The 26,878-nt window shown below is 40.5% G+C and overlaps 1 protein-coding gene across 2 annotated transcripts; it reads left to right on the forward strand.

Moving 5' to 3' along the window:
* The first annotated feature begins 568 nt into the window (after nucleotides 1-568).
* cacnb4a (calcium channel, voltage-dependent, beta 4a subunit) lies at nucleotides 569-26,660 on the forward strand. Of its 2 annotated transcripts, XM_030785834.1 has the most exons (14): nucleotides 569-631; nucleotides 1,798-1,881; nucleotides 20,367-20,483; nucleotides 20,811-20,933; nucleotides 21,067-21,194; nucleotides 21,695-21,771; nucleotides 22,113-22,132; nucleotides 22,767-22,847; nucleotides 24,663-24,721; nucleotides 24,891-25,000; nucleotides 25,166-25,317; nucleotides 25,819-25,914; nucleotides 26,010-26,195; nucleotides 26,397-26,660. In XM_030785834.1, exons 1-14 carry the CDS (start codon nucleotides 569-571, stop codon nucleotides 26,658-26,660), a joined length of 1,560 nt encoding a protein of 519 aa, XP_030641694.1. The 2 variants fall into 2 exon arrangements, with proteins under 2 accessions (XP_030641694.1, XP_030641695.1); XM_030785835.1 differs by lacking the exons at nucleotides 569-631; nucleotides 1,798-1,881 and adding an exon at nucleotides 20,095-20,142.
* The last annotated feature ends 218 nt before the right edge of the window (nucleotides 26,661-26,878 follow it).

The following is a 26,878-nucleotide window of genomic DNA, read 5'->3' on the forward strand; positions in this document are numbered from 1 at the left end:
TTTAACCCGGAAAACGTATTACTGTTAACTGAAGAATAATCTGTACATCGTACGCTCCCTGTAGTTACCCAGAGCAAATATTCCAATCATATTTCCGTAAGTCTTGGCTTGTGTTTTATACGATTCTACTCATCATTTAAGGTCATTACAAACGGACTTTGTGCAAGACCACATGACATCTGAACTTGTTCAGGTTGCTATACAAATTCAGTCCTATAGGCCTAATAAGAGAGCATACAAACTAATGACCTAAGAGTTAAATACTTACCATCGACTTCAGCACTACCACCTGCGTAATTTCTGTATAATTGGCGCGGCGGCGCACAGGACAAAGCAGGAGACAAGTGATAACACACTAGCGGTAACCACGTGCCACTGCATGCGCACAGCACTGCTGCGTAGTTTGGCTAGAAGTAGTAGAAGCTCGTTCGTTGTGGTAGGGTACAGTCCTTCTCTTGAAGCCGCCGAAGCTGTTACGAAGCTGGAGCAAACAATTCAGCATCCCCAGCAGTTCCAGTGGTCTGGAACAGAGAGGCAGCCTGTACCCTGGACTGATGAACTTGCTGAAATGTCCCGGCACATCTATACCCGCCACGGGATAGGCGAAGGTGTCCAAAAACAGATCTTTCAGGTAAGATGTGAGTGAAGGATCTGGCGTTTCTATGGAGATAAACAGCGCTACTTTGAGACAGAATGAAAGCATGATGCGATTACGAACTGCCTTTGTCTTTCTGTTTGGTGATCTAAGTCAGGTACACGTTCGAATGGGTATTGAGGTAGCTTGGTCTCTATTTTTTCAAACCTTTTTTTAGTTTAACAGAAAAGTCCGCATTACCAAACAGAAATTTCTGAATTATTTCCTCGAGGTTAAAGGAGCTACAGTATCCAGTGTCCACTCGTCGCACTGTGATGTGCTCCTAAAATACCAGACTACTGTATACAACCGGTGAACTACTATGTTGTGGGAATTTACTGTATGCTGTGATTAGTGCGCAAAATTAACACATAATAAAGATCTATAAATGCTGTCAAACTGATTTATTGGCCTTCAGTTAGGGCACTTAATTATTCATGATGCCATTGATTTTACAGTAATTAATTTTCAGGGAACAAACTGACTGAGTTAAGATGACCCAGTTTTATGCCAGTTTGTCATAATGTAGTTCTATTGCTCTAAAGCACAGCTGATAAGATTTCAAATTCAAAGTATTAAACTGATATCATTTTGAAGTTATTTCCACGCACATGAATATAGCCATAAAAAATCATCAGCTGTTTGAACTATTTAGGGTCCATCAAAGAGAATATGACATTTTAGAGACTGTGACTGCAGTGCAGCTGGACACTGAGGGCCAGTTTAACCCGTGAGACGTATTGCTTTGATGTGTGACACCCCAGTGTCCTTGCTCTTTGTAGGTGATGTGCAGTGATACATTTCTCTATAGAGCTCTGAAACAGAATGGCACACTGTCATTTAACATAGTGGGTGGCAGAAAAAAAAAAATACAGAGCTCTTAAAATGAATTTATGGGTCTGACTGACTGTGTATTTATTAATGCTTTGTGTAATCTCCATTAAATATTTGCACGTTGTCCTCATGATGGCTGTAGATGTGTTTTTAGTATGTTTATATTTTCAACAGTGTGATCAGTGCTTGGGAGCAACCATCCCACAGAGTGGGATTACTCCCCACTATAGAGACCCCCTTCCGTTAATGCAGTTAAGCGTATATTCGTCTGTGAAGGTGCCCTTGTTCTGCCAGGAGAGGGTGATTAATGGGCTGTGCTCCTTCCGTAGGTGAACAGAGGCACCTACTCACGCCGCAGCCGCCTAAAGAGATCAGATGGCAGCACCACCTCCACCAGTTTCATCCTCCGACAGGTTAGATCGACAAGCAGGGACCTGCCCAACACTACACACAAACTACAAACTCCTTAAAGAATTCTGTGGTTTAGGTGGACACTGAATTTATCGTGAAATTCCCTGAAATGTTCTGCTGAAACCTTTATTACTTTAATCATTAAATTGATGTAACTGATATCATTCTTTCTCAGTCCCATCTAATTTCATTTCTATGTCTCAGTGGAAACAGTAAACTATTTCAAATGTATGTCTATAATTTTGTACATATATGAGAAAATTCCATTTTATTTTTCCATCATTTGCAAAAAAAAAGATATCCTCTCATCTGTACTCAATGCATCCGCACACCATTTGCATGGGCAAGACACACACACTTCATCCACAATTTTTTTTAATGACACAATCAACTGTAAGTGCATTTGTGATGTACTGTATGTAGAAGAGAGCACTATAAGGTCAGGCCTCTCGAGAATTCTATGAGTGTCTGACCGACAGTAGTGGTATCTCAAGTATGAGAAGGAGAGAAGTCCTGCCATGTCAGTCACCTATAGAAACTTGACTAATTGCAATCTCAAGGACAGCTCACACAGCTGGGATGCAAATCTACAGCTCCATGTAGGACAAACCACAGTGGGCTCTGTGGCCAGTAGCACCAACACCATAGGCTGTTATAAATATTTAACAAGTATTACTAAACAGTATTACTTAAGTGTTGCTATTCGTTAATATGGAGGGTTGTCGTGATACATCACACTAAAAGCTGTCCGTGGATTGCCAAAATGTTGTCCTCTTTATCAGGAGAAAGTAGACGTGTTATCTTGTTGGATTGGATAAATCAATTAATTTAGTTTGGACTTGACCAAACATATTCTGGAGAAGACAGGCGACATGCAAAGATTAGCACAACAACAGTGCTGAGAAGGGAATTAATGGCCTTGTCTCCTGTCATTGTATGAGTTCACAAAGCTTTTGCAGTCACTGTATCCACCATCTATGCATAATGGATGAAAAGCGGCTCGCGGCTCAGGCTTTTGTGCCACGTTTTAACAAATGCAAATGGTCTTATAGTGTAAAATCATTATGTTTTGAGTGAGGCATGAACCACTCTGCACACTGCAACCTCTAATCAGATGGTTTCCATGGGTACTGCGGACAGGCAACTCATAAATACAGGGCCCTCAGACTTCTCCTGCCCAGCCTTGGAACACTTATATTCACTGATGTGACATCCTGAAGTGTAATTTCGTGGATGAATCTACTGAAAAAGCCCCATAAAACAGCATCACTGAGATTTTGCGCTATTTTTGAAATTCTTCCTCATTAAATTTACTGTCCATATCATAATAAACCACCTCTTATTTCACTTCTGAAAGTACCTTACAACAATGAATGTCTACCCAATAACCTCATTTGAAGTGTTACAACAAATGAATTTTATTCTATAAATGCCAATGTGAGCTGTTGCCATGAGTCTATTCTTAGATTAACATAAAATCTGGGTTTGCATAGATCACAAATCTATTTCCCCTATGAATGGCTTGCTGAAAGTTGTATTTTAGGTCATAGATGGAAAAAAAAACCCCAGAAAGACTGGTCTGTACCCTACTTTATGTGGTCCCTGCAAAGTTTATGTGGGAGTATAATTAGAAGTAGGTCGTGGTATCATACATTTTGTTTTGAAATATTAATTTGGCTCAAAATATTATTTTGGCTAACAACCATATTGTACCATGCACTAGCCACCAGTAAATGTGAGTCAAGGGGGACTGGGCCTGCAATGAATTTGTGCACCGTTGTTTAAAGCAGAATAAACAACATCTCCTACATTATATCAGTGATTATATTAACCAGTCATATCAAGATACTCACAGTATGTTTTCACAAGCGTAACTTACCCCAGCTGTGCAGCATTTAGTGTGCTGGCCAGCAGTCCCCAGATGCACAATTAGCCATGTTCCCTTTAGTGGATAAGACAGTGGGATTCCTATCCAGTTGATTGCTTAGCAACACCTGCTGTCAATCAGACACTCATATGTATACAGGTAGTACTGAGGTACTACTGGTGTCCTCCAGGGATCTTCCATTGCCTGATGAAATTCACTCAAAGAGTTAGAATATGCAGTGATTGGTTTTGTATTGGCAGGCCAAGGAATTGGACAAAAGGAGAAAAGTAGCCTAACCGTCTGAAACTGGATGTCAGTACTTTGTACTGAAATACCATAATGAAGCACAGCAGTGAGATGTTTTACTGCACGTCACGTGTTACATCTTAAAACCTACTTATTTTGCCTAGGGTCTGTAGCAATTTGTATATACTGTTATGTTATTAGTCTAACCAAATGTTTTCTCTTTCAACAGTGCTGTATACAAAAATCTAGCCAAACATCACACTGGCACATCCAAATTTGGAAATTCAGTCTCTGTTTTTTTGTTTCATGCAATTCAGCCCACGCAAGTGATGGTTACAAAGGAAAAGTACGTAGTGTTGACCCCATCAGGTGCCTCAGAATGGTGCTCCTACAATATGACTCAGCTGCGGGAGTCAGCTCCATGGTAACAAATGGCTATGTCTGTAACTACAGGGGCTCAGGTTTATGAATGACAAGTTTTTTTTTTAAATGCTTTCTCTTTTAATTACCCCTCTGACAATGACATGCTTTCAACATTACAGTCAGTCCCAAGCTGAAAAGTGGTCTGAATCCAACATTAGTTTCAGCAGTCATCATGTTAGTATTGGAGCAGTGCAATCCCACCGTGGTCTTCTCATAAAATGTTTAGTGTTTTCATGCACCCCCTGCCATTTAGGGTATGGATTAGAAAACCCATGATGTCCATATTCCCACATTACCTTATTTGTTTGTTTATTTATTTACTTATCTTCACCTCTGTAAGCCAGACCAGAGAGTGTGGGCACCGGACTACTGCTCTCCCTCCCATGACCGTATTTAGGCAGCAATTGGTACAGCATTTCCAATATGCTGGAAAACGAACTGCGATAAATGTAGATTTGAAAGGTGCTGAGTGGTATCAAGCATCACGCAGATAATTACTTAGCTGTACTGAAATGTTATTGCAGTGGCATTTCAGTTACCAATGACAGAGTTGTTGAGGCTGTGTTTTAGTCATCTGGCAGGAAAAAGGGAGAGTCTTATGATGGAAGTTCAACACAAAGTTTCAAGTTTCAAGTTTAAGTTTATTTAAAGCCCAATATCACTCTTTACAGTCTCAAAGCGCTTTACATGCCCACAGGATTACAACAACAAGAGCAGGGCGGCATCCTCTGACTTAATCCTAATAGAGGGCAAGAAAAAGCTCCTAAAAAAAACCCTAGATGTTAGGGACAAATAGGAGAAATTTTGAGACGGACCACGAAAAGGGGACATATTCCAGTTTTGATCTCTTTACATGGATAGCAGAAGTCTTGACTCTCTGTGATAAGCATATTTATATAGACATAGACGTTATCTGAGTAAGCTTTACATTCATTGGTGAACTCAGTCTCATTTTACAGAAATTGAAAAGTGGCTTGTAATCACATATGTAAATACTGTTATTATTATTATTATTATTATTATTATTATTATTATTATTATTATTATTATCGTTTGTTGTTTGTTTGTTTTACTTTATTTAAAAAACCCTTTCTCTTAAAAGTTTCCTTTTTTCTGCTCAGTGGAATTAATGGAACCATTAGGTGACTGAATGATGGCTAATTCCTTTGAACTAGTTAGGTGGTAATTACCGGAGGAGGAAATAATTGTATATGAACTTCAAGCATTTGCATCATAGCACCCCCCTGTGGACTTAGTCTGACAGTTAAAGGAAAAAATGAGTGAACCCAACCACATCGCTATCATATTTGTGGATACTTTTCACAGTATCAAGCCTCAAGTCAGTTTATGAAGTCAGTTTTGAGAACTTTTTAAAGTTTTTGGACGTTAGTTGTCCTTCAGTGTCAATCAGAAAGAACGTAGAACAAGATGCATGCATTTATTTATTTTTTTATTTGTTTAGGCAGCATTGGTCACTCCAAAGGCTTGTGTTGGAAGAGCTGATCTTCAGGCAGTAAATCCTAAACAGCGATTCTGTTTTGAAGGGATCTCCTGCCATGCAACCCTGGAAGGCTGATAGGTCTCTCCTCTGTATAGTTGTGTAGCAGGCCATTCAACTTGTGATTTGCCATGCTGGTGTATTAAGCAAAGGCCTGGCCTAAATGAATCTGCTAATTACATTGATCTACAGGCCTGGCAGAGAATGCCTGAGTCAGAGAAAGATTTGCAGAGACTTGGTGATTTAGTGAGTCTGTAACGGTCCTCTCTGGAACAGTAATCCAGAAGATGAAGCAGGTCCTGTGGGACTGAGGAAAAGTGTTCGCTTTAGCTGAATAATGCTGTTGCTTGTTTTGCGTAAGCATACACAAAGACATGAAGCAGATGACTGAAACACGTTAAGTTTATGTTAAAAGCAAGGACGTGTGGATGTGTGGCTGTCTGCCTCACGAGTGTGCCGCGGTTTCTTTCCACGGTACTCTGGTGCTCCCTGCTGCCATTTTCCAGAAATGACTAAAAGTGGAACAGATAGTAATGCACTGTGCAAAACTAGAAAACTAGTCCTGGGGAGTGTAAAGTGAGATTATTAGAAAGGGAAACCTGAGAGCAGTGCAGTCGTGGAGAGCAATGTTTCAAAATATGGGTTTAAGTATTAAGTAAGGAGAGGAGAGTAATCCCTTTTTTAACAACTTTGAGGAGCAGCTTCAGAGAGAATCCGGTCTACTGAAATATTTTCTGCATGAGTTGGAGGGGAGGTAGCAGTAAAGAGACTGTACAGCCCCATAAGAAATGCATTTGCACCTTTTGACTATAGGGGGCATGTTTATACTACACATGAATGAGGGAGAAAGAAAATGTGGAGACATCTGCTGTAAACCTAATGGGCAATTTAAGCATCATTAGATGAATGATGTATGCAGATTCAGCAAAGCTCCATCAAATAGCTTTTTCTGCCCAGGATGATGGTCTAATTTAATCGACTGTTGAAAAATGTATTTAAGGTAACGTCCTGTGGCAATTGGTCAGTTTTCATACTGGCATTAAAATTGTACCTTTTAAATAATGCATTATAGGTTCTTATAAATGTAAATAGAAAATAGATGATAAATGATGATGATGTTGATTATGATGATGATGATGATGATGATGATGATTCAAATTCAAAATTACATTTCAGATCACTGTATTGACAAAATCCAGATTAGCATCTGTAGTCATAGCAATCCTAGCACAGACATGGTTATGGTGATCCATTTCACTTGCCCCTGGGGTGCCTTAGTGACCCCCAGATAGGGGGGTGAGTGTTTTATTGCCCCGCTGCATTCATGGTGATGTAACAACACAAAGGCAAGATGTATTCTGACTGAGGAGTCCTATGCCTCAATACTATCAACTCAATACCTTATTTTACATTTAATCATTCACAAATGCCATAACCTCTGTTTCAGGAGTGAAACGCTGACTGGGAGAGGTGTGTGTGTGTGTGCGTGTGTGTGTGTGTGTGTGTGTGTGTGTGTGTTTTGAGCCAGGAAGCTGTAGCACATGCCTTTGTTATCTGTCCCCTTGCATTATCTCTTTAGAAATGTGTTGGGTGTGTGTGTGTATGTGTGTGTGTGTGTGTGTGTGTGTGTGTATGTGTGTGTGTGTGTGTATGCACATATGAGAGAAAGAGGGAGAGAAATGAGGTGGTGTGAGGGGGATACAATGAGAAAAAAACAGAAAGGTTGAAAAAATCCGGGAGACAAACCACACTGAATGACGGGAGGAATTGTGCTGGCAGGTTTCTGAACCCCCCCCCCCCCCTCCCCTTTTCTCCCGCCTCCTCCTTATTCAATGTTAAGAGCAGAGAACATTCGGCCAAGCTGACTGGAGCTCCATCCAGCCAATCAGCAGTCTGCCTCTCTGCTTTGTCATGAGCCTCTGATTGAGGAAGGATTCGCTCTTGTGCACCGTATGTGGAAAGCTGATGAAAATGCCAGGTCTCAGTTGCCTCTGGGGAGGACCTCATTGCCTTATAATGTGAATGAGCAGAATTCAAGCTTGGAGCAAACACGTCTCACTGACCAAACAGGTCCAGGAAAAACAAGAGATTCTGTTTTTGACTCTCTCTGTTGTAAGGGGGATTCAAGCCCCCATCAGTCTTCACTCTGTTACTGGTGCTGCTTTGCTCCGTTTTCTTTCTTTTTTTTTGGTTTATTTGTTTTTCTTTTTTTTTATTCTTCAAGAAACATCTTTTGGAATAGCAGACCTCCATGTACGACAATTTGTATCTGCATGGATTTGAAGACTCTGAGGCGGTGAGTGAGAGGGCTTTGGATGTTTCTCTAAACAGCTCTGCTTTTTACTCAACTGTGTGTGTGAAGTGACTGTGTGTGTGTGTGTGTGTGTGTGTGTGTGTGTGTGTGCGTGTGTGTGTGTGTGTGGGTGTTTCTGTGTGTATATATGTGTGTGTACGTATGTGTGTGTGTGTGTGTGTCTGTGTGTGTGCATCTGTGTGTGTGTGTGTGTGTGTGTGTGTGTATGTCTGTGTGGCACTTATCATGGTTACCTGGAGCATGAACATACATCCATACACACCAGTCTAAAGGGCTAGCTGAAGACAGAAACTGTGGTCACACAGCTCTAGGAAGTGTGTTATGGGGGAGGAGTGGAAGACATGTGGGGGAGTGTGTTTGTGTATGAGTGTGTGCTCCTGTGGGTGTCAGTGGCACATTGTCTCTTGCCTCAAACTGAACTGAACTCAATACCTCCCAGAAGCTTGGCATAGCATGAAGTAAAGGAACTGGGGAAGAACAAGCAGTGGCAATAGCTTTTTGCTCCATACCACTGCACAGTCACTAACATAAAAAATAGTCTAACCTCTTTACCTGCAATTAGTCTGTACACTGTCTTTTACATGTGTGTTATAGAGATTTTTTTTTTCCAGTCAGGCATTGCTCAGCTATTCTTTTAAAGGCTGCTCTTCCTTAATGTGTCATTATGTAGTCCCTTGTAATGAAGGGCTGGTTTTGCGCCTCATTTAAAGAGGCAGTGCTCCTAGTGTAGCATTTCTCTTCCTCCCCTCTCTGTGGTACAAGCAGTAAGATATTACAGTAGGATATCTCCCCAGTCATAACGCTATCAAGATATTAAGCACATTGATATATCGTACAACCTTGGTTTCTAGTCTCTGCCACTGCAGTCTTGATTTGGCTATAGGGTTAGCACTGTATGTGTACAAGAGCCTAAACTAGAGGAGGCAACTGTTGTATTGATGTGTGTTTTGTATGGATGGGCATCAGCAGGAAAAAAAAAAAAAAAAATCTGTGCTGGGTCTTGGGAAAAATAATGCTTACAAAAGCAATAATATTCCAGTGTAGGCTAGAAAGGAGGATAAGAGAGACTGATGGTTCTCAAAAGAATGTACAGACCACCTATCTCCCCATAGACTGCACGCTCTCCTGAGAATAGTTCCAAAACATTCCATCTAATTAGTGTGGATTGCATCCCTGTACTAGGTTTGAGGTAAATACCATTTAAGGATGGTAAATGCTGAAACGTGGAGATTTCATTTATCAAACCGCACAGAAAAAGGCAACGATCCAGCCCGGCACTGACCTATTGTATTTATGTGTCACCGCTAAAAGCCTTAGGAAGATTTCCAAGTCACCAATGAAAAACTGTGTACGGTCATTAACAAAGGCGTGTCCTCCAGGCTCAATCTGTCACCATCACAGGGTTCAGTGGAGCATCACATGCTACATGAACGCTACATGAATTTTTTCTTCCTTCATGTTAAGAGCCAAACAAGGCCTCTCTTGAAGAACCCAACTGGTTTTTAAAACATCAAATTCGAATTCGTCAGTAAGACGGGGAATCTGTTTTCCTCAGTCAAAAATCTTCAGATGCTAAAAACAGAACGCTGTGCGTTCGTTATTAGTCCACAGCCCTGACAGCACACTGATGCTGCTAGTGCCTGTTCATTGGGTCACAGTTTTTTATGACTCATTTTATGGGTTTTTTCAATGTTGTCCTGTTGATTAAGCCAGGGTTAGTGTTTGGGAGATCTATTTTTGGCAGCTATTGTGGTAACATACTGCTGAAAGTTACGAGAGTAACTGGGGTCACTGAATGGCTTGAGTAAATAGTGAGAAGTAGAGTGTTGTCATGTGTGTTTTACTGTCATCCCATTTGCTAAGTAAAGAATCTGAGGGAGATACCATAAAAGACAAGTACGGTATTTAAAATCCAGTTTTGCATTCATGCACATTAAATCTCTTACTGATGAGACTGATGTCCATTGTCTTGGTTTGACAATATATAGTCTTAGTTGTATAAAAATGAGCTGGGAATGGATCGTCAAAAAAGTATTTGGTTCACCTTGTTTGCCGGGACTGTATTAAATAGGAGCAACCTCTGCAAACATGTAGCTTTAATCAGTTTTTTTTCACTTTTTTAACTAGATAAATATGAAGCACCTTTGAATTCCACCTATTTACCATCACTGTACTACATACGTAGTGTCTATAATGTCTATAAATACGCATATCTGTTGTGACAACATTTATAAACAATCATGTCATTCAGACAAATTCTGTTTTTAAAGGCAAATATAAAGCCAGCAAATAATGAATTAATAGAACTTGGCTGCCTTGTTGCCTCTGTCTAGCCATTCTTAATGGAGCCCCATGGTCTATTATGCACTAATTATGTCTGCCTCTGCTCTCCTCTCTCTCTCTCTCTGTGGCTCATAAATGTAAGAGAAATTGGGCAGTCTCATGTGTGAAAATGTGTTTTAAAGATCCTATTTTTCATATTTGTGGCCGTGATAATGTTTTTTGCCAGTAACTTCATGGCAGTGGTGAACGAGGTATCCCACATAGTTAATGAAGTTAATTATTTTCTTACAAATCCTTTCACTGCATTGTTAAGGCACACTCAAAAACGCCATTACTGATAAAGCGAGTATTGGAAAACAACTGCAAAATATGAAAAGTGATTTAAACACTTTATTATTTAACACACCAGTGTTTCCAATAAGAATTGTTCTTGGCGGTCCAAATTATGTTCTGTGTTTGACGTCTTGAAAATACTTTGCAAAAAACTTTTGTATTATTTGTGTGAACGCCAAAAGTTACATTCATTTTATATGAAGTCACATTGTGAATGATTATCTTATATCTTTGGGTGGTGCTTGGTGCCAACACTTAGAAAGCAGTGCAGTATTAGAGGAAACAGTGCCAGGTTTCTGTTCCTTAAATGTCCACAAGCCCTGCAGTCGCACTTTGAAATGCATCATGTTCGCCGCCACATTCTATGATGGATGAACAACACTTTATCCTTACTCAGCAATAGCAATTTAACATCAGAGATCATCATTGAAAAGATAAAGTTAAAGCTCCCAAACAGGCAGTTCTTTTTGAGTGAGGTGAGTAACTCTGCAAATGAAAATATGATTTTATTTTGAATTTTGGTGTTTGCATAAAAACAAATCAGAATGACTGGTTGATTGTGAACATACTGTATGTTTTTTTTGTTTGTTTGTTTGTTTGTTTTTACATTAGTTTGTCAGTACAGTTTAGCTAACTATCTGCAGTAGTTTATTTGATCATATCATGGAACAGTTTAAGATGACTGTTGTATTGTCCTGACTGATTCCTTGGCTCATATCTGATTTATTCATAAGTGGAGTCTGGTACCAACAAGTTTTCCCTTAAATATTCTTCTTTATCCCTGCTAAATACTCTGAGAGGCAGGTCATGCAGTGGGGACTAAGTGCCCAGACTGAGCTCAGACATACTGGGGAGGAAGTTTAGCACACTCTGGCATTCATGATGATAAGCTGAGAGTGTGGCCTGACAAACTCAAGCCTGTGCTCCTGACATGGTTAGATAATGGCTTTAGTAGTGACCAAGTGAACTAAAGTACCAAGGCCATTAGTGTGTGTGTGTGTGTGTGTGTGTTTGTGTGTGTGTGTGTGTGTGTGTGTGTGTGCACGGGCATGCAAATGCCCTAGTTTTCATTAAGTTAAGTGATTGTGTTTTCTGATGAGAATGGGCCAAAGTATCATGTACCAAATGTACGGAGGTTAGTTGTACGGCTATGCCAGAGAAAACCAGCTTCAGTGGAATATTTGAATACATCTCACCACATTCAAAAGGGCCCAAGAGGTAAACAAATGTGTTCACTGAAGTTTCACAAAGAACAGAGCCAGTATAGATTTTGTAGATATCTTGATAACATATACAGTTTCAGCATCATATAAATCATCTTGAACTGAACCTCTCTTTTCATGTTATAGAAGAGACACGTCCGATGACATGATAGCACTCCAGTTCACTGTTATGTGGCTTAGCGTTAGCTGAGGAGCTAAAACTGCGGCAGAGGGATAGGATGCCTGTTATTTTCTGAGGCAGAATCAACTGAATGACTTGGTTTATAAACTTGCAGTGACAGGCTTTAACTGACATGCTATTGGTAAAAGTGTCCTAGACAACGCTTGGCTCATTATTAGGATGTATAGGATGCTCTTAGTGTCTTTAACACTTTACATAATTAAACGGAAAAATAGGGTCTCAAGGCACCTTGTGTAACTTCCGTATTTCAGAGTGATGGGACTTCCCATCACATCACTGTATGTTTAATTTTTTTGTTATGGTTTGTTTCCTAAGCTCACAATGTATTTGAGATTCAAAATACATAACTTGTAATATTGAATTGACTGATAATTTGACAGACAAAGCTAAATGCCAGAGTGAGACATTTTTATGGGTTCTGGACATTCACTCTTCAAAGGTATCTATTCTGTCTGCAGTGTTTCTTTGAGTCAGTCTCTCTCTCCCTCTCTCTCTCTCTCCCTCTGTGTGTTTATGTGTGTCTCTGTGTGTGTGTATGAGAGAGACAGAGAGAGAGAGAGAGAGAGAGAGAGAGAGAGAGAGAGAGAGAACTAGCCTCTCGGGAGGCTGAGGTGCATCATAAATGAGTTTGTTCTTGACGTTTCACTGAATTACTGTGTGCATCAACTTGTACAACAGAAAGCAAATGTAAATTAATTCAACAGACATCAGAGCTGACAGTGATATGACAGATCTTAAATGCATGGCATGTGACATCAATGGTCATGTTGTTTTAGCCCATCAACAAAAAACATGACAGTTTTCCCCTTCTGTGGAAGTGAAAAGGACCTAATGGTCCATCAGCACTGTACTACTTTATATAAATATTTTGTGTAGAGCTAAGTCAGTAGTTTGTTGACAATGCAAAGTGAGGAAAATTGGCAGGCTACACTTTTAACCAAAGCCAAAATAAGCAGTATTTCAATACAAATTGTAAACGGTTAAAAGTGTTTCTAACTGCATTCCATCCCACTTTGACTGAAGTAATTAGTCAGCAACTGCTTTGGTATTTTGGATGCATTACCCAACAAATTTGACAAACACAATAGCCTCCTTGGGGATTTTTTGGTTACTGAATTAGTCTGTTTGTGGTGAATGTGCTGCTCTGAATCTGTTGCTCTCATAAGGATATAAAGCAATTCAGATGACAGCCTCCAAAGGCTAACATTATGATTTTTGACAGAAAAAAAAAAAAAGTACACTGTTATGCAAAGAACTGATGTGTATTTTCCCATCGTCGTGATAATTTCAACATCGTTTAAGAGAACAGAAGTTGTTTGACTAGCCCGTTGCGCCTGAACCTGAACGTTAAAAGAACTGTTTATTTTATGGGAGCTCAGAGGTGATCATACACATGTGCTGCATGTGTAAATCATGGGATACTGCTGTGCCCCGCACATGAAAGAGAGCGGTCATGAATATTCACCAGCTTGACTTGAAAAGTAGGTCTGGAGAGTGATTGGACAGGCATATTCTTCACCAGGAAAGAGATGCTCCATGGGAATACATTTGTGAACAGAACAGAATGTAAAGCAATACATCATGTGTTTACCCCTTGTGTCAGGCAATCCTTTCGTAAGCATGTTTCTTCGCTCCTTCGAGCTGTTAAGCCCCATGTGTGCAGTGGATGCAGGCAGGAGCGTGTCCCTGGATCCACTGTATTCCATGCATGTATACTCATGGCGCCCTGTCCACAAATTAGGACATACAACAAAGGAGCATACCTAAACATTAGCACTTGTTCCCAACCTGAGTGGCTGTTATGGGAGCAGTATTCTCTTATTTTATAGGCAGGAAGGGCTTCCTCATCTCCAGCCTTTTGATTTATTGATTGGTCGGACAAAGCCGTCAGGAGGCTCATGTGGACCCACGTGGTCTCTGTTGCCGTGTCCTGCTAGTCACGTCCATACGAGGTTCGATTCATTTTTTGGCGTGTAGTATGTTTTTCAGATACATTCATCAGGTACTTGGTATTTGGAGCGTGTTTAGAAACACTTGGGCAAAGAATATCTCTCATTTCATGGATGGACAAGCAGGATATGGTCCTGTGCCTGGCTGACGTGTGAGCTGAATTCCTTAGGTTTACATCACTCTAAGCCTTAGATGCACTTTTAAGGATTTTAGAGGACCACCCACAACCACTACCACCGAGTGCTTGATCTCTTTTTCCATCCTCTAGGGAACCAGGGCAACTGTGCCCAGGTGAAGAACTGGGGTGTGATCCTTCCTATTGGCTGTACATAATGGGATGCATCTAGCACTCTCTCTCTCTCTCTCTCTCTCTCTCAAACACACACACACACACACACACACACACACACACACACACACACACTGGGAGGAGGGTGTCTCTAAGTGTTTTTTCTATACCCCAACTATAACTAACTCTGAACCCTAAGTAATTTCCATATTCTATCATCTGTGCATCTGTGCATTGTTATGTCCATATGCCCCTTAGTATGCTTTACACAACATACATAGTTTAATCAGGTAAGTGAAGCATGCTGCCAAGCACTGATGGGGTAACTATGCTGTTTCCTGTTTAGGTAAACATTTGTGCCAAGCATCTCTTCCCTTCCAGACCCTAGTATTGCTGACTTGACAGTTCACAGAAAGCAAACCAGCTGGCGACACATTGTAATGTGTACAAAAGTCGAATGATTGCCAGATTGCGGTGTAAGTGTGTAAAGCTTGCTTTCTTTCATCAAAGAGGCCCCATTTGTTAAGAGCAGATTGACTTCACTGTTAGCCACACCGGTCTAAATAGGCCCACTGGCAATATAGATTGAGATTCACGGTAAGGTGTTTTCTGAATTCCTTGATATATATGATTGTAGAGTGATTCTCAGCAGAGTTTGGGTTTCATGAAACCAGAGACAGTTTTAAAGGGAACTGGCAGGACTTCTCTGAAGGATGCGATGCTTAATCAAACTTTTTTTCTGTGATTTATTTCAACTGGACATTTTAATGACATTTATGTTGATTTGTACCCCATACTAGTATCACTAAATTTGCATTAATAGCAATTGCAGCATCCAGACTCATGTAGAGTGGTGTTAGGAACAAATTACTATTTTTATAGCAAGAGAAATAAACACTGAAGTGGGAACTCATGCCTGGTGCCTTATGTTAGACTAACAGTGGAAGGTTTCCAAGACACGCCACAACACAGTACTGTACTAAGCGTGAATGACATGTCCAATGTAAAGTGATCCACTTCAGATGTTGTGTAGGTCAGTGGATTAGATAGACATACAGGGCAATGTTCTGTAGCCGCCTCAGACTGATGATGAACCAATAATGGCCCGAGCGCTGAAGAGAGGAATTCTTCTCCGCCACCTCAGCAGATATGATGCATTAAAATCAACAATTTGCATATTTTTACCACAGTAGCTGGCTTGCCTATTTAAAACATTATGGCAATTTAGCAGTGACCTAATCGCTCATGCACTTGAGGCGGAAAGCCCATATAAGGCTATCTTCCATACAATTAGCCTCTCTGCTTCACTTAACCCTCCTTCAAAAACAGGGCCATATGGAGGCTCTCATATGGCAGGTCAGAGATCATGACAGCCCTTTGGCCAACCTTTGGCTAATGGTACTGTGAAATCCAATGAGCTTTTAAAAGGAAAATGGGTCAGAGCATAATTGTCTAATTCATTAATATTTGATGGACGAGAACAGTTCTATAACCGCACATTCACATTAGTCAGGCCACAATTTGCCACCAGTCAAGATTTTTTAAAGCATCTTAATCATATTAATTTTTTAATATAATAAATCATGTTACACTATTATTATATTCATTTTGATCACAGTCATGACTGAGAATTTGTAGAGCTGAAACTACTAGCTCGTAACGAAATGGAGGAGAGAAAAACTCCTAAGAAAGAGATAAGGGAGGCGAGAGATAGGGAGAATGAGAGAGGCACGGTGAGGTGATGAATCAGGACTGGCTCTTGATGTCATTGTAAGTGGCAGCAGTGGCTTCTCTGCAGGCTGGCCTCCAAAGACACTGCTTTATGTAATACCGGTCACATGATCACGGGCAGCCAAGAGGTCCATCATCTTTGTGTGGTGGCCAAGCGTAAGAGCTTCAGCTGAGGACTCACTGTGTGGTCAGGGATGAAATGCTAACTGGCCGAGGTATTAATGGCCATCAGGTTATGGTGCAAATAAATAGGAGTTGTACTGAATGTACAAATATTCGATAAATCGATAAATATTGTCTGTATGAGTTATTTATTTTTGTCACCTCCATGACCACAAATGCTTACTATTTTCTTTCTTTCATTCTTTCTTTTTTTTTTTTTCGCTAGATGCCACTCAAGCACCTTTCTGTCTGTTGTTAGTCAAAATAATGACATGTGTTTATCTGTCAGCTTTCCTCTCCGCACTTTTTTTTATCAGCTACTGCCTTAGTTGTCAGTGTAGTGTAGAATGACATGGCAAATGAGTAATAACGAACCTGTCCCATCAGTGACGCCACAGGTTAGTGGCTGTATTGATGTGTGCGTCATATCGGATGTGTCATGGTGCCTCACTAAGAATGCCAGAAATAGACACAGAACTATTCCAGGAGATGCTCCTGCCGTAGCACAACCACTCTCTCCAAAGTGTGTGTGTCCATCTATGTGTGTGTGTTTGTGTGTGTGTTTGTATGTGTGTGTGTGTGTGTGTGTGTGTGCTGTGTGCGAGCATTTGGGACATACCAGAACTAACATTTCTCTTATGTTATTTCCTTCTTTCTCTCTCTCCCTCTCTCTCTCTCTCTGTCTCTCTCTGTATTCTGCACATTTCATGTAGATGAGAGAACAAGATTATTATTAAGCATTATATAGACGTATTATCTGAGTTTTGCTTGTCATTCTATCATTATTATCTATCTCTCTATGTCCAGACTAGTTCCCCAAGTTTTGTTCAGTTTTCAATGTCATTTGCTCTTCATCTCCTTTTGCTGCAGATGTGCATTCTCCTGTTTTCTTGGTTTAAAAAAACCTGTACTGGGTAGAGTGTGTGGGTGTAGTGCCGGGGCTGCTGGCCAGCAGTCAGTGAGTGCTGGTTAGAAAAGAAAGGGTGGGATTGGGGGGTGGGGGTCTCTTGTGATAGTAATGACATCAGATTGGTTCTGCTGAGGGGGAGACAAGTCAGTCCACCCCCAGAGCCCAGAGGGGAGGTCAAACAGAGAGGGAAAGAGAGAGAGAGAGAGAGAGAGAGAGGACAATTTTCAGCTGGGAGTCTGAAAAGATGGACACGTCTTAGTATGCATAGCTTAAGTCTGTGGCGGCGGTTGACATTTTCTGGATGGGACGTTTGGATATGAACAGATTGTTAACCTCTGAACAAAGCATTGTCTTATCGTAACCACGTTATTACATGAAGTTCAGAAAATATAAAAAAAATCATTTTGTTTTTAAGGTCATAATCAAAAGGGATTTTTTTACTACAAAAGGGATATTTTATTGTCTTTTAAAGCCAAGATAGTAAACTTGATGCAGCCATACCGTTGACTGCTCTTGCCCGGGGGGCTACAGAGTATCAGCTTCTAGTTTAAAAGATCCTGTCTGTTCAACAGTAAAATCAGTCTGGGTTTTGCGCTACCTGCTTTTGGAGGTAATGTCTCCGTCACTTCTCTGCCCTGCAGCGTGACCCTGCCACTGTTATTCAGCATGCACATCCCTCTTAAACATGCAGAGTCGGTCAGGCATGGCTGTGCCAATAGCCGTGAACTGATCCGTGGAGCAGTGTACCTTTTTAGGCCTCTGTGTATGCCGTGAGTGTGAGTACACTAACAATGTTTGAGTATGATATAAGCATGTCCATTTCATGATATATATTGCAGGCTGCGTGTGTGTGTGTGTGTGTGTGTGTGTGTGTGTGTGTTTGAACCGTTTGCCTTTGCTATGGTAAGAGAATGAATAATGACTGTTCAGGTTATTTATTGCCAGTATTCAAAGGATCGTTTCATGTATTTTTGACATGACACAGGAAGATAAATTAACCTTGAAGGCATCTACAGGCTTTGATTTAAGCATCAAAGGATTTGCTTGCCCTTATTTACATCACGGTCTCTCTCACATAGGATGTACCATACATTACACACATTTAACTGCTGTTTACATTCACCAAATCATTATATTTCATGTTGGATCATAGTGGATTATGTTGAATTATGTATGATGAATGTAGCTTGACAAACAAACAATTTAGATCGTTTTTGAGGACTGGCTTCATTTCCTGTAAAATTCTAAGATAACAAAGCTTTTATCCTGTTCACTATCTGGAGGGCATCAATAGAGAATAGTGCAATAGCGGAGCATTTTGCTGTGATTTTTCTCTCAATTCTTAGGACATTTTCGGGGCGCAGTTCTGAAACGTTGTATTCTGCAACACTAAAACTAGTTTCATTCTTTCCCTTCCAAATGCAACACTGACCTTTCCTCATCTTTCTTTTCGTTCTCATTCGGTTAATGCACTTTCCAGTTTCATTGGTTCGGCTGAATGTGCCTCTCACTGGTGGGCTTCAAAACGGTCCTGCCGTGTTTTTTTTTTTTTTTTCTTTTTGGAGCTGGGTAGCCGATCTCGTCAGCTTTAATCAGTGCAGCTTTGATCCGTTGCTAAACACATTCACAGCCACACACCGCCTCCTCACAAACCACACCTGTACGGATCCACTCATCACCGTTTGTCACACCAACATGGTGCGCTGTCATGGAAAATGGCAAGATTTTTTGTGTTTCTTTTATGATTAGACAAGTGTGGATTATTTGTCGAAGGATTACCCATGGATCTCCAAAAATGTACTTTTGTAAAACAAACTGTACTTTCAGTACTTAATGACATTGTTACACACTTCCGTGGTACTGAAAAGTTCTCTTGCACAGTGTTTATTTTTAGCCAGGCACTTTGAGCATGTCATCATATCATTATGTCGGTGGCCTGATCACTCTAATTTTCTACAACGTTTAGATCAATTGCTATTTTTCGACACATTCATGTAATTTTCTTTTTTGGTGTTTAGTTGGATATTCTTCGGTGGAAGTCACTCAAGTTTATTAGAATTGATACAGCTCTACTCTCAACTGATTTTCCCCTTATACTTACTCTCCTTTTATAGACTTGGCTTATTTATGCATAGTGCCAAGTCTCAGTGTGACTAATGAAATAAAATGTTACATTTACCCTCAAGATGGTATCTAATGTCTCTCTGTGTGTACTGTAATTCAATGGTAATGTTATTTATAGAGTCAGTACTTACATAAGGGTAGACTTCATTATTTTATAATCTGCTGGAGCATGTGAAATTGGAATCAAAAAGTGTTTAACCTGACAGAAAAATAGACCTTCTGAGATTTGGAATTTGGATTTAAAGGTGGTTCCATTTGGATCTCATCGTTCACATGGATATCAATTGTTTGTGTGTGTGTGTGTGTGTGTGTGCGCACATGTGCCTTTGCATGTGTGTGTGCGTGCATTCATGTCTGTGTGTGCGTGTGTGTGTGAGTGCATGCGTGCGTGTGCATGCGTGTGCGTGCGTGTGTGTGTGCGAGTGTGTGCGTGCATGTATGCATGTGTGTACAAAGGCAAGGGAAAAGAGATTCCTCCTACACAGTCTGCCATGAGCAAACTCCTGCATGTGCCAAGAGTTAATCGCACGCTTCAGACATGCTTCCCAGTGCTCGCCCTCTTCATTGCCTTATGCATCACCCTCCTCTACCCACAGCACGCACAGCACAGTACTCTTAGTGCTGATAGCATTGGGAAGATAGCTTCATGATCTACAGTGGAAAGACAGTGACATATAATGCATGTATCATGACAACAATGAAGGATTCTGTGCAGAGGACTCTCAGGCCGTACACAAAATGACATGATTTAAGGTTGACAATGGAACCAGAGTATACAGCTTACAATTTGACATGAACATCAGAATTACTCAAAAGGTAGAAATGACTGATGCGCACTAGCAGTACGAGTGTCTCATTAGGACTTACCTGTCAATTACAGTGCACTGTGTGCATACACTTCATACACTCCTTGTAAAGGTGATTGCGTGATTGGATGGCTTGTGTTCCATCAGGGTTCAGCTGATTCCTACACTAGCAGGCCGTCTGACTCAGATGTCTCTCTGGAGGAGGACCAGGGTGGACGACAGGAGAGGGAACAGCAGGCTACAGTGCAGCTGGAGAGGGCCAAGGTCTGACATCTATGCTTTTAACCAGTAATGCTGCGAAAATAGTGTTCAAGTAACTGTTGGCATTTATATTGTTTACCTCAGCATCCATATATAGTCTGACATGTTATATTTTCAATGCACTTCACTTATGGAGTGCATAGCAATGGTATACATGAAATCAGTGAAAAAAGGCCCCATTGGAAAAAAAATGACAGTGTCTGCCACACTTGGCATGCGATCTGCACCTCTTCTGCTCTGACTCTGCGACTGTTAAACGGGGTTTAAAGCCTGTCTTGCATCGTGCAGTGTTTGCATATGCGCTAATGGAAAAGCTCTTACCTGTGACAGACCAAAGCCGTGGCCTTCGCTGTGAGGACCAACGTCTGCTACTGTGGCGCTCTGGATGAGGACGTTCCTGTCTCAGGGATGGCCATCTCCTTTGACGCTAAAGATTTTCTTCACATTAAAGAGGTACAATAAAGGACAGGTTTCACACTACTGAAAACAGCCTTCCTGATGGTTTTTGGTTTTTTTTTACATCAACCTGGTGACATTTATGACATTAGTTTGACTTTTTTTTTAAACATATATATTTTGTCCACAGAAATACAACAATGACTGGTGGATAGGCCGCCTAGTGAAGGAAGGCTGTGAGATTGGCTTCATCCCCAGCCCCCTAAAACTGGAAAACATTCGCCTCCAGCAAGAGCAGAAAAGAGGACGTTTCCATGGGTAAGGCTGCTGTGTCAAAGGGGTAGGTCAGAATGTTTTTCCCTGTTGGCATGGACCTCCTTTATGGGAGAGAGTCATGGCAACAGGAGACACACAGGAGTCTCTGAATGGGTGTGTAGGACCACAGTTCAGTGTTTCACGTAGATATCTCGCATTCCTATAACATATAGCATGCGTCCTGAAATATGTTGTCAGTGTATAGTCCATCTAGAGCGTTGGTTAAGGAAAATAGGTACCACTGTAAATCACATGCAGTAAACCTCAGTTTTTTCATTGTATCCATTTTAGTCAGTGGTTGCCTGTTTTGGCACATTAGCTGGAAAGTTATTGTTCTGAATATGTCCTCATGCCTGAGTTTGGTATTTTTATTCGACATCTTTTAATCTTCACAGCATATAGTTACACAGGTGTCCCTGGAGGATGCTGTTTTTATGCATGTGATTCATAGTGCGGTCTGCATCATTAACGCTGTGCACTTTTGTCCATTTCATCTTCTACAGTAAGTCCAGTGGGAATTCCTCCTCCAGTCTTGGAGAGATGGTTTCAGGCACTTTCAAGCCCAATCCTCCCTCTGCAGGTGAGCCAACACAAAGCAATGTTTGAAATGGTGAGAGTGATTTTTCGCCAGGGTTTAGCCCTTTTAATCCATGTCAGGGAAATCATTCAGCAGAGGTTTCGTCCGTGATTTTCAACTATGGTCCCTTTCAACCATATAATCCCCATTTCCCTTATTTATTTTAAGTGATATTTTATGTTTTACCTGCAAAAAAAAAAAAGTGTTGGTTTGGTCTACCTAAAAACTAAACATCAGTATGACCATTATTGTTATGTATTAAAAGTATTTAATTAACGCACTACGTGTATGAATGTGCCAGTGTGGCATCTTTTTGTATTTATTTTCAAATTTCTTCTTCACAGGAAAACAGAAGCAGAAAGTGGTAAGCACACTTTAATATATTTGTCATCTAAAAAACGCAGCATTCACTGTAAAAGAGCACAGAATGTTTCTATTACATTAGCCATATCTATTTGCATTGTGCCTCCTGGTGATTTATGCATGAGTCATTTATGCTCATGCGAGTATGTAAATATAACATCTTATAGAGTGTCCAGCATTTCTCCTATTGCTTCCTGTAAATCTCCTCTGAATGAGTAGACCTGACTTGGCTCAGTGCGCGACCATTTGGGCCTGTCTGCCCTTCTATTAGCATTTGGCAAGAACCAAAGTCTTAATGATGCAATTAAACTGATTGAGCAAACCTAACAATTATCTTCATTAAATTAATTGGATGCATCATATGATGCATCTAATGTTCTACCAGTGATATTTCTGATATCACCCCAACAGCAGACCTAAGCAGCAATTGTCCCAGTGGTATCACTATACAAGTCATAGCTGCAATATTTCCTGCTATAGTGAGACATGTTTAACTAAACAAATCTTCAAGTAATTTTATGTTAAAAAGAGAAAAACAGTTTGGATTGAAAAAGCTTGCTCAATGACAACATGTAGTCAAACTGCACATTCATGTGTGAGCACAGTTCAGTGAGTCATTGTGGGATTTGTTGCAGGCAGAACACATTCCCCCATATGATGTCGTGCCCTCCATGAGGCCAGTGGTCTTGGTTGGACCCTCACTCAAGGGATATGAGGTAATGTTCAATCTGTTTTTGATCAGCTTTCGGTTGATCACCTCTTTTCTTTTTTCATCATGTCTCAGAGATGCTGATCTCTCTCTTACTCAAATCAGCAAACTAGAAATCTATGGTAATGGAACATTTCAAAGCTAGAAAGGCATCCATCTCCTGCTTTTGGTGTTGTTTAGGTATTGCAGTATTGTTGTGCATATGTGCTCATTCTTGGCATTAATAATCTGTAATAATGTAGCATTACTGAAAAATGAGACAGGGGTATCATGAAAATGAGGACATCTCTCCTCTGGCACTGAAGAGGAAGGGATCTGGCATTGTCACCGAATCGCAGTCATCATCTCCACACTGCGTTGCCAAGGCAACAACCTTCTGGGTACAACATGTCAGTCTCAGAAGTGGAGCATGGTTTGAAATTAGAAACAAAGAAAATCATCAAAGCACCCAGATTTCGGTATAACGCAGAAAATGTTAAAATGCCCATCTGTCACCATGAATTAGATTTAGATTAAAATTCTTAAGAAGAAATAAGGTATGAATAATGTACGAACTAGAAACTTCACAATAATATATTGTTGCGTTTTCTAAATGCAATGCAATGCAAAAATAACAATGCAAATACAAAGGCCATGGTATGAGCTGTGCTGAAAGACTGGATGTAGCATAAATGGCCATTGTGTTATGCTGATACAATTAGGAAATGTACGATTACTGAAAAAAAAATCAAGGAATTCAGTTTCACTAATGTCATTACCGAGCAATTCCTTGCATGCAGAGTAAGGAGTCCAGTCTTTAAAAAAAAACAAAAAAACACATACACTCCGTGATTGAAGAGAGTTTCCTAAGATCTGAAGAAAGTTCCATGGCCTATAGACTCAAGGGCAAACATCAAACCCGTTAGCAGCACTTCCTGAAATAGTCAGAGCTTAATTAATTATTTTATTTTGTACGGAGTAGTCAGATCAGGAGAGAAATTGCAGAGATTTTGTGGAGAAGCAATAATAATATAATTATGGGTGTATGATTAGCTCTCCAAATACACTGTTTGATTCGTACCATTTATAGTATATCGTTAGCCCTGCACAGTGTGGTAAAATTCTCACATAGTTTAGCTAGCAAACTGAAAACAGCTGACTACATACAGGCTTTTGTTAAATGAAATGGCTAAGACTTTTTGGTAAACCTCAAAGTTAGCGATGATCACAGGTGACACTTTGAAACTTGTAATTGGTCGCCTGGGGTAATGGTTGGGGTCATTCAAAGACCATTGCCTAGGTTGAATGGTTGAATTGTTTAGAGAAAAGGTTCACCATAGCAGGTATACAGTCTGTCTTTGAACATTTGCAGAAGATAATGTGAGTCAAGGCAAGAGGCATGTCAGATTACTGACAGCTCCTCCAGGAAGTCCAGTGTGGATTTTTAGGAGGTTCTTGAGAGACCATCGTCATGATGCTAAAACAATAAGCATGATACCATGAATCTTTGAGTATGATAGCCTTTCTTTGGCCACTGATTGACATTGTTACCCTGCAGACATCTTATTAACATTTTACATTGTACACAAAGTGGACCTCAATATACTAAAGAACTCAGGATGGGCTTAAGTTTCTGATTCTGATTCTTGCTCAGTATCAAATGCATATTAATTACATCAAAGATAGATTCTGTTTGCGAATTCCTGTCACTGTACTGCAATACTAGTTTCTTGAACTCCTTTTCTATCTATACTATCCATATCTTTCAATACTTCTCTCCTATTTACCCATATTTTTTCCCACTCTGCACATCTATGATGTTCCCTGGGCGTTCTGTGCACAGGTGACAGACATGATGCAGAAAGCGCTTTTTGACTTCCTGAAGCACAGATTTGATGGCAGGTGAGAAGTCATTAGTTCTAAGTAAGGGGCTATACTAGGTAGCTATATCCTAACCCTTTCCCCTCTCATTTGTGAGTGAAACAAATGTTGTCGTTTTAGATTATGGTTATTTGGAATTTGTTTGACATTTCACTCAACCCATTATGTTGTGTCCATTTCTCACCTGTAGGATATCAATCACGAGAGTGACTGCAGACATATCTTTAGCCAAGAGATCAGTGCTGAACAACCCCAGTAAGAGAGCCATCATTGAAAGATCCAATACCAGGTCAAGCCTAGGTATGAAACCTTTTTTTAGCCTGTGTTTTTAATTATTTCTGCATGTGAATGAACTTTATGTAAATACATATCTGATGTTGCATCTCTTACAGCGTGTGACATTTAAATTAAGATTTTAAACCTCTCTACAGATTACTATAAAAAGCTTCCTCCTCTTTGTTACAGCGGAGGTTCAGAGTGAGATCGAGAGGATTTTTGAGTTGGCAAGATCACTTCAACTAGTGGTTCTGGATGCGGACACTATCAACCATCCGGCACAGCTCATTAAAACTTCATTAGCACCCATTATCGTCCATGTCAAAGTGTCTTCTCCCAAGGTAATGCATGTAGTGGGGTAGATTAATCTCTTAGCTAGCACCTGCTTACCTACAGGCTAGAGAATGGTCTAATTCCACCTAACGAGAACTTCAGTGTTGCTGCCATCTTCTGGCCAAACTGTATGGATGCTAACATTTGAGATACCTGTAACTAACCATGAGTATGTGCTGTATGTACCTAGGTTGCATATAAAGCCAACCCATGCCTCCTTATTTTTGCAGAAATAATATTACATAATTCAGCTCTTTCTGCTGAAAATTATTGTCTTTTAGTAGTTGTTTCAGAAAATATTTTAAATCATTAAAAATGTTTTGTTGTTGTTTTGATAAATGCCATTTCATATATTGATATTATATGTGAAATAATAATATTGCTATATAATGACATATCCACATTATTATTTAACTTCTGTATTGCTGAATTATCTTCCTGACAAAATTGGCGCGCGTATGTGTGTATGTGTGTGTGTGTGTGTGTTTGTGCGCGTGTGCCCTCAACAGGTCTTACAACGATTGATTAAATCACGCGGGAAGTCCCAGAGTAAGCATCTAAATGTACAGCTGGTGGCAGCAGACAAATTAGCACAGTGTCCCCCTGTGAGTGACCACACTGTATTTACCAAAAAGTGACCTCTCTCTTATCTCTTTTTGCCTCTTTCAGTCTCTCTAACTCTGCTTCTGTCCAAACACAGGAGATGTTTGACATCATTCTGGATGAGAACCAACTTGAGGATGCGTGTGAACATCTAGCAGAGTACCTGGAGGCCTACTGGCGAGCAACACACACCTCCCTCAGCACTCCTCTAAATCCCTTGTTGGGCCGCAACCTGGGCTCCACAGCACTCTCTCCATATCCTACAGCCATCTCTGGATTACAGGTGAGCTATATCTTGTTTTGTCCTGTAAGATTTAAACAGTTTAAGCAAGACCGTTTGACAATCAAAAAAATCCAATACATATGTATTATGTTTGAATTTTTTAAATTATTTTACTTACAGAAAACATTTTTAAATTGTCAGTTTACACTGTGTTTTCTAGGTTGCTCAGTTTGGTTATTGACTCAGCACTGATTTCCACAGAGCCAAAGAACAAAACACAGTAATCATGCAGGAGACCATTCTCCGATTGAGAAGCGAAGTTTGATGACCTCAGATGAGAACTACCACAACAACGAACGCCAGAGGAAGAGTCGTAACCGCTTGTCTTCAAGCTCCCAGCACAGTCGTGACCACTACCCACTGGTGGAAGAAGATTACCATGACCCTTACCAGGACACATACAAGCCACACCGTAATCGTGGCTCCCCTGGAGGATACAGCCATGACTCACGTCACAGGCTTTGAGTCACTGTTTGTGAAACCATAATGATCTCTCCTTTCTCCAGCCCACTTCAACCAGAGCTATGAGATGGCTTCAGTGTAATTGTGTCAACCTCTTTTCTGAAGTGTAGTCCCTGGCTTTCCCTCTCGCACTGGTTCCTGACAGAGGGTCATTTTGACCTTAAAGCAAATCTGGGCACCTCTGCCATCATACATGTGGCAAAGAAAGAGTGTTCAGACTT

Source organism: Chanos chanos, chromosome 10, assembly GCF_902362185.1.
Source record: "Chanos chanos chromosome 10, fChaCha1.1, whole genome shotgun sequence".
NCBI lineage: Eukaryota > Metazoa > Chordata > Actinopteri > Gonorynchiformes > Chanidae > Chanos > Chanos chanos.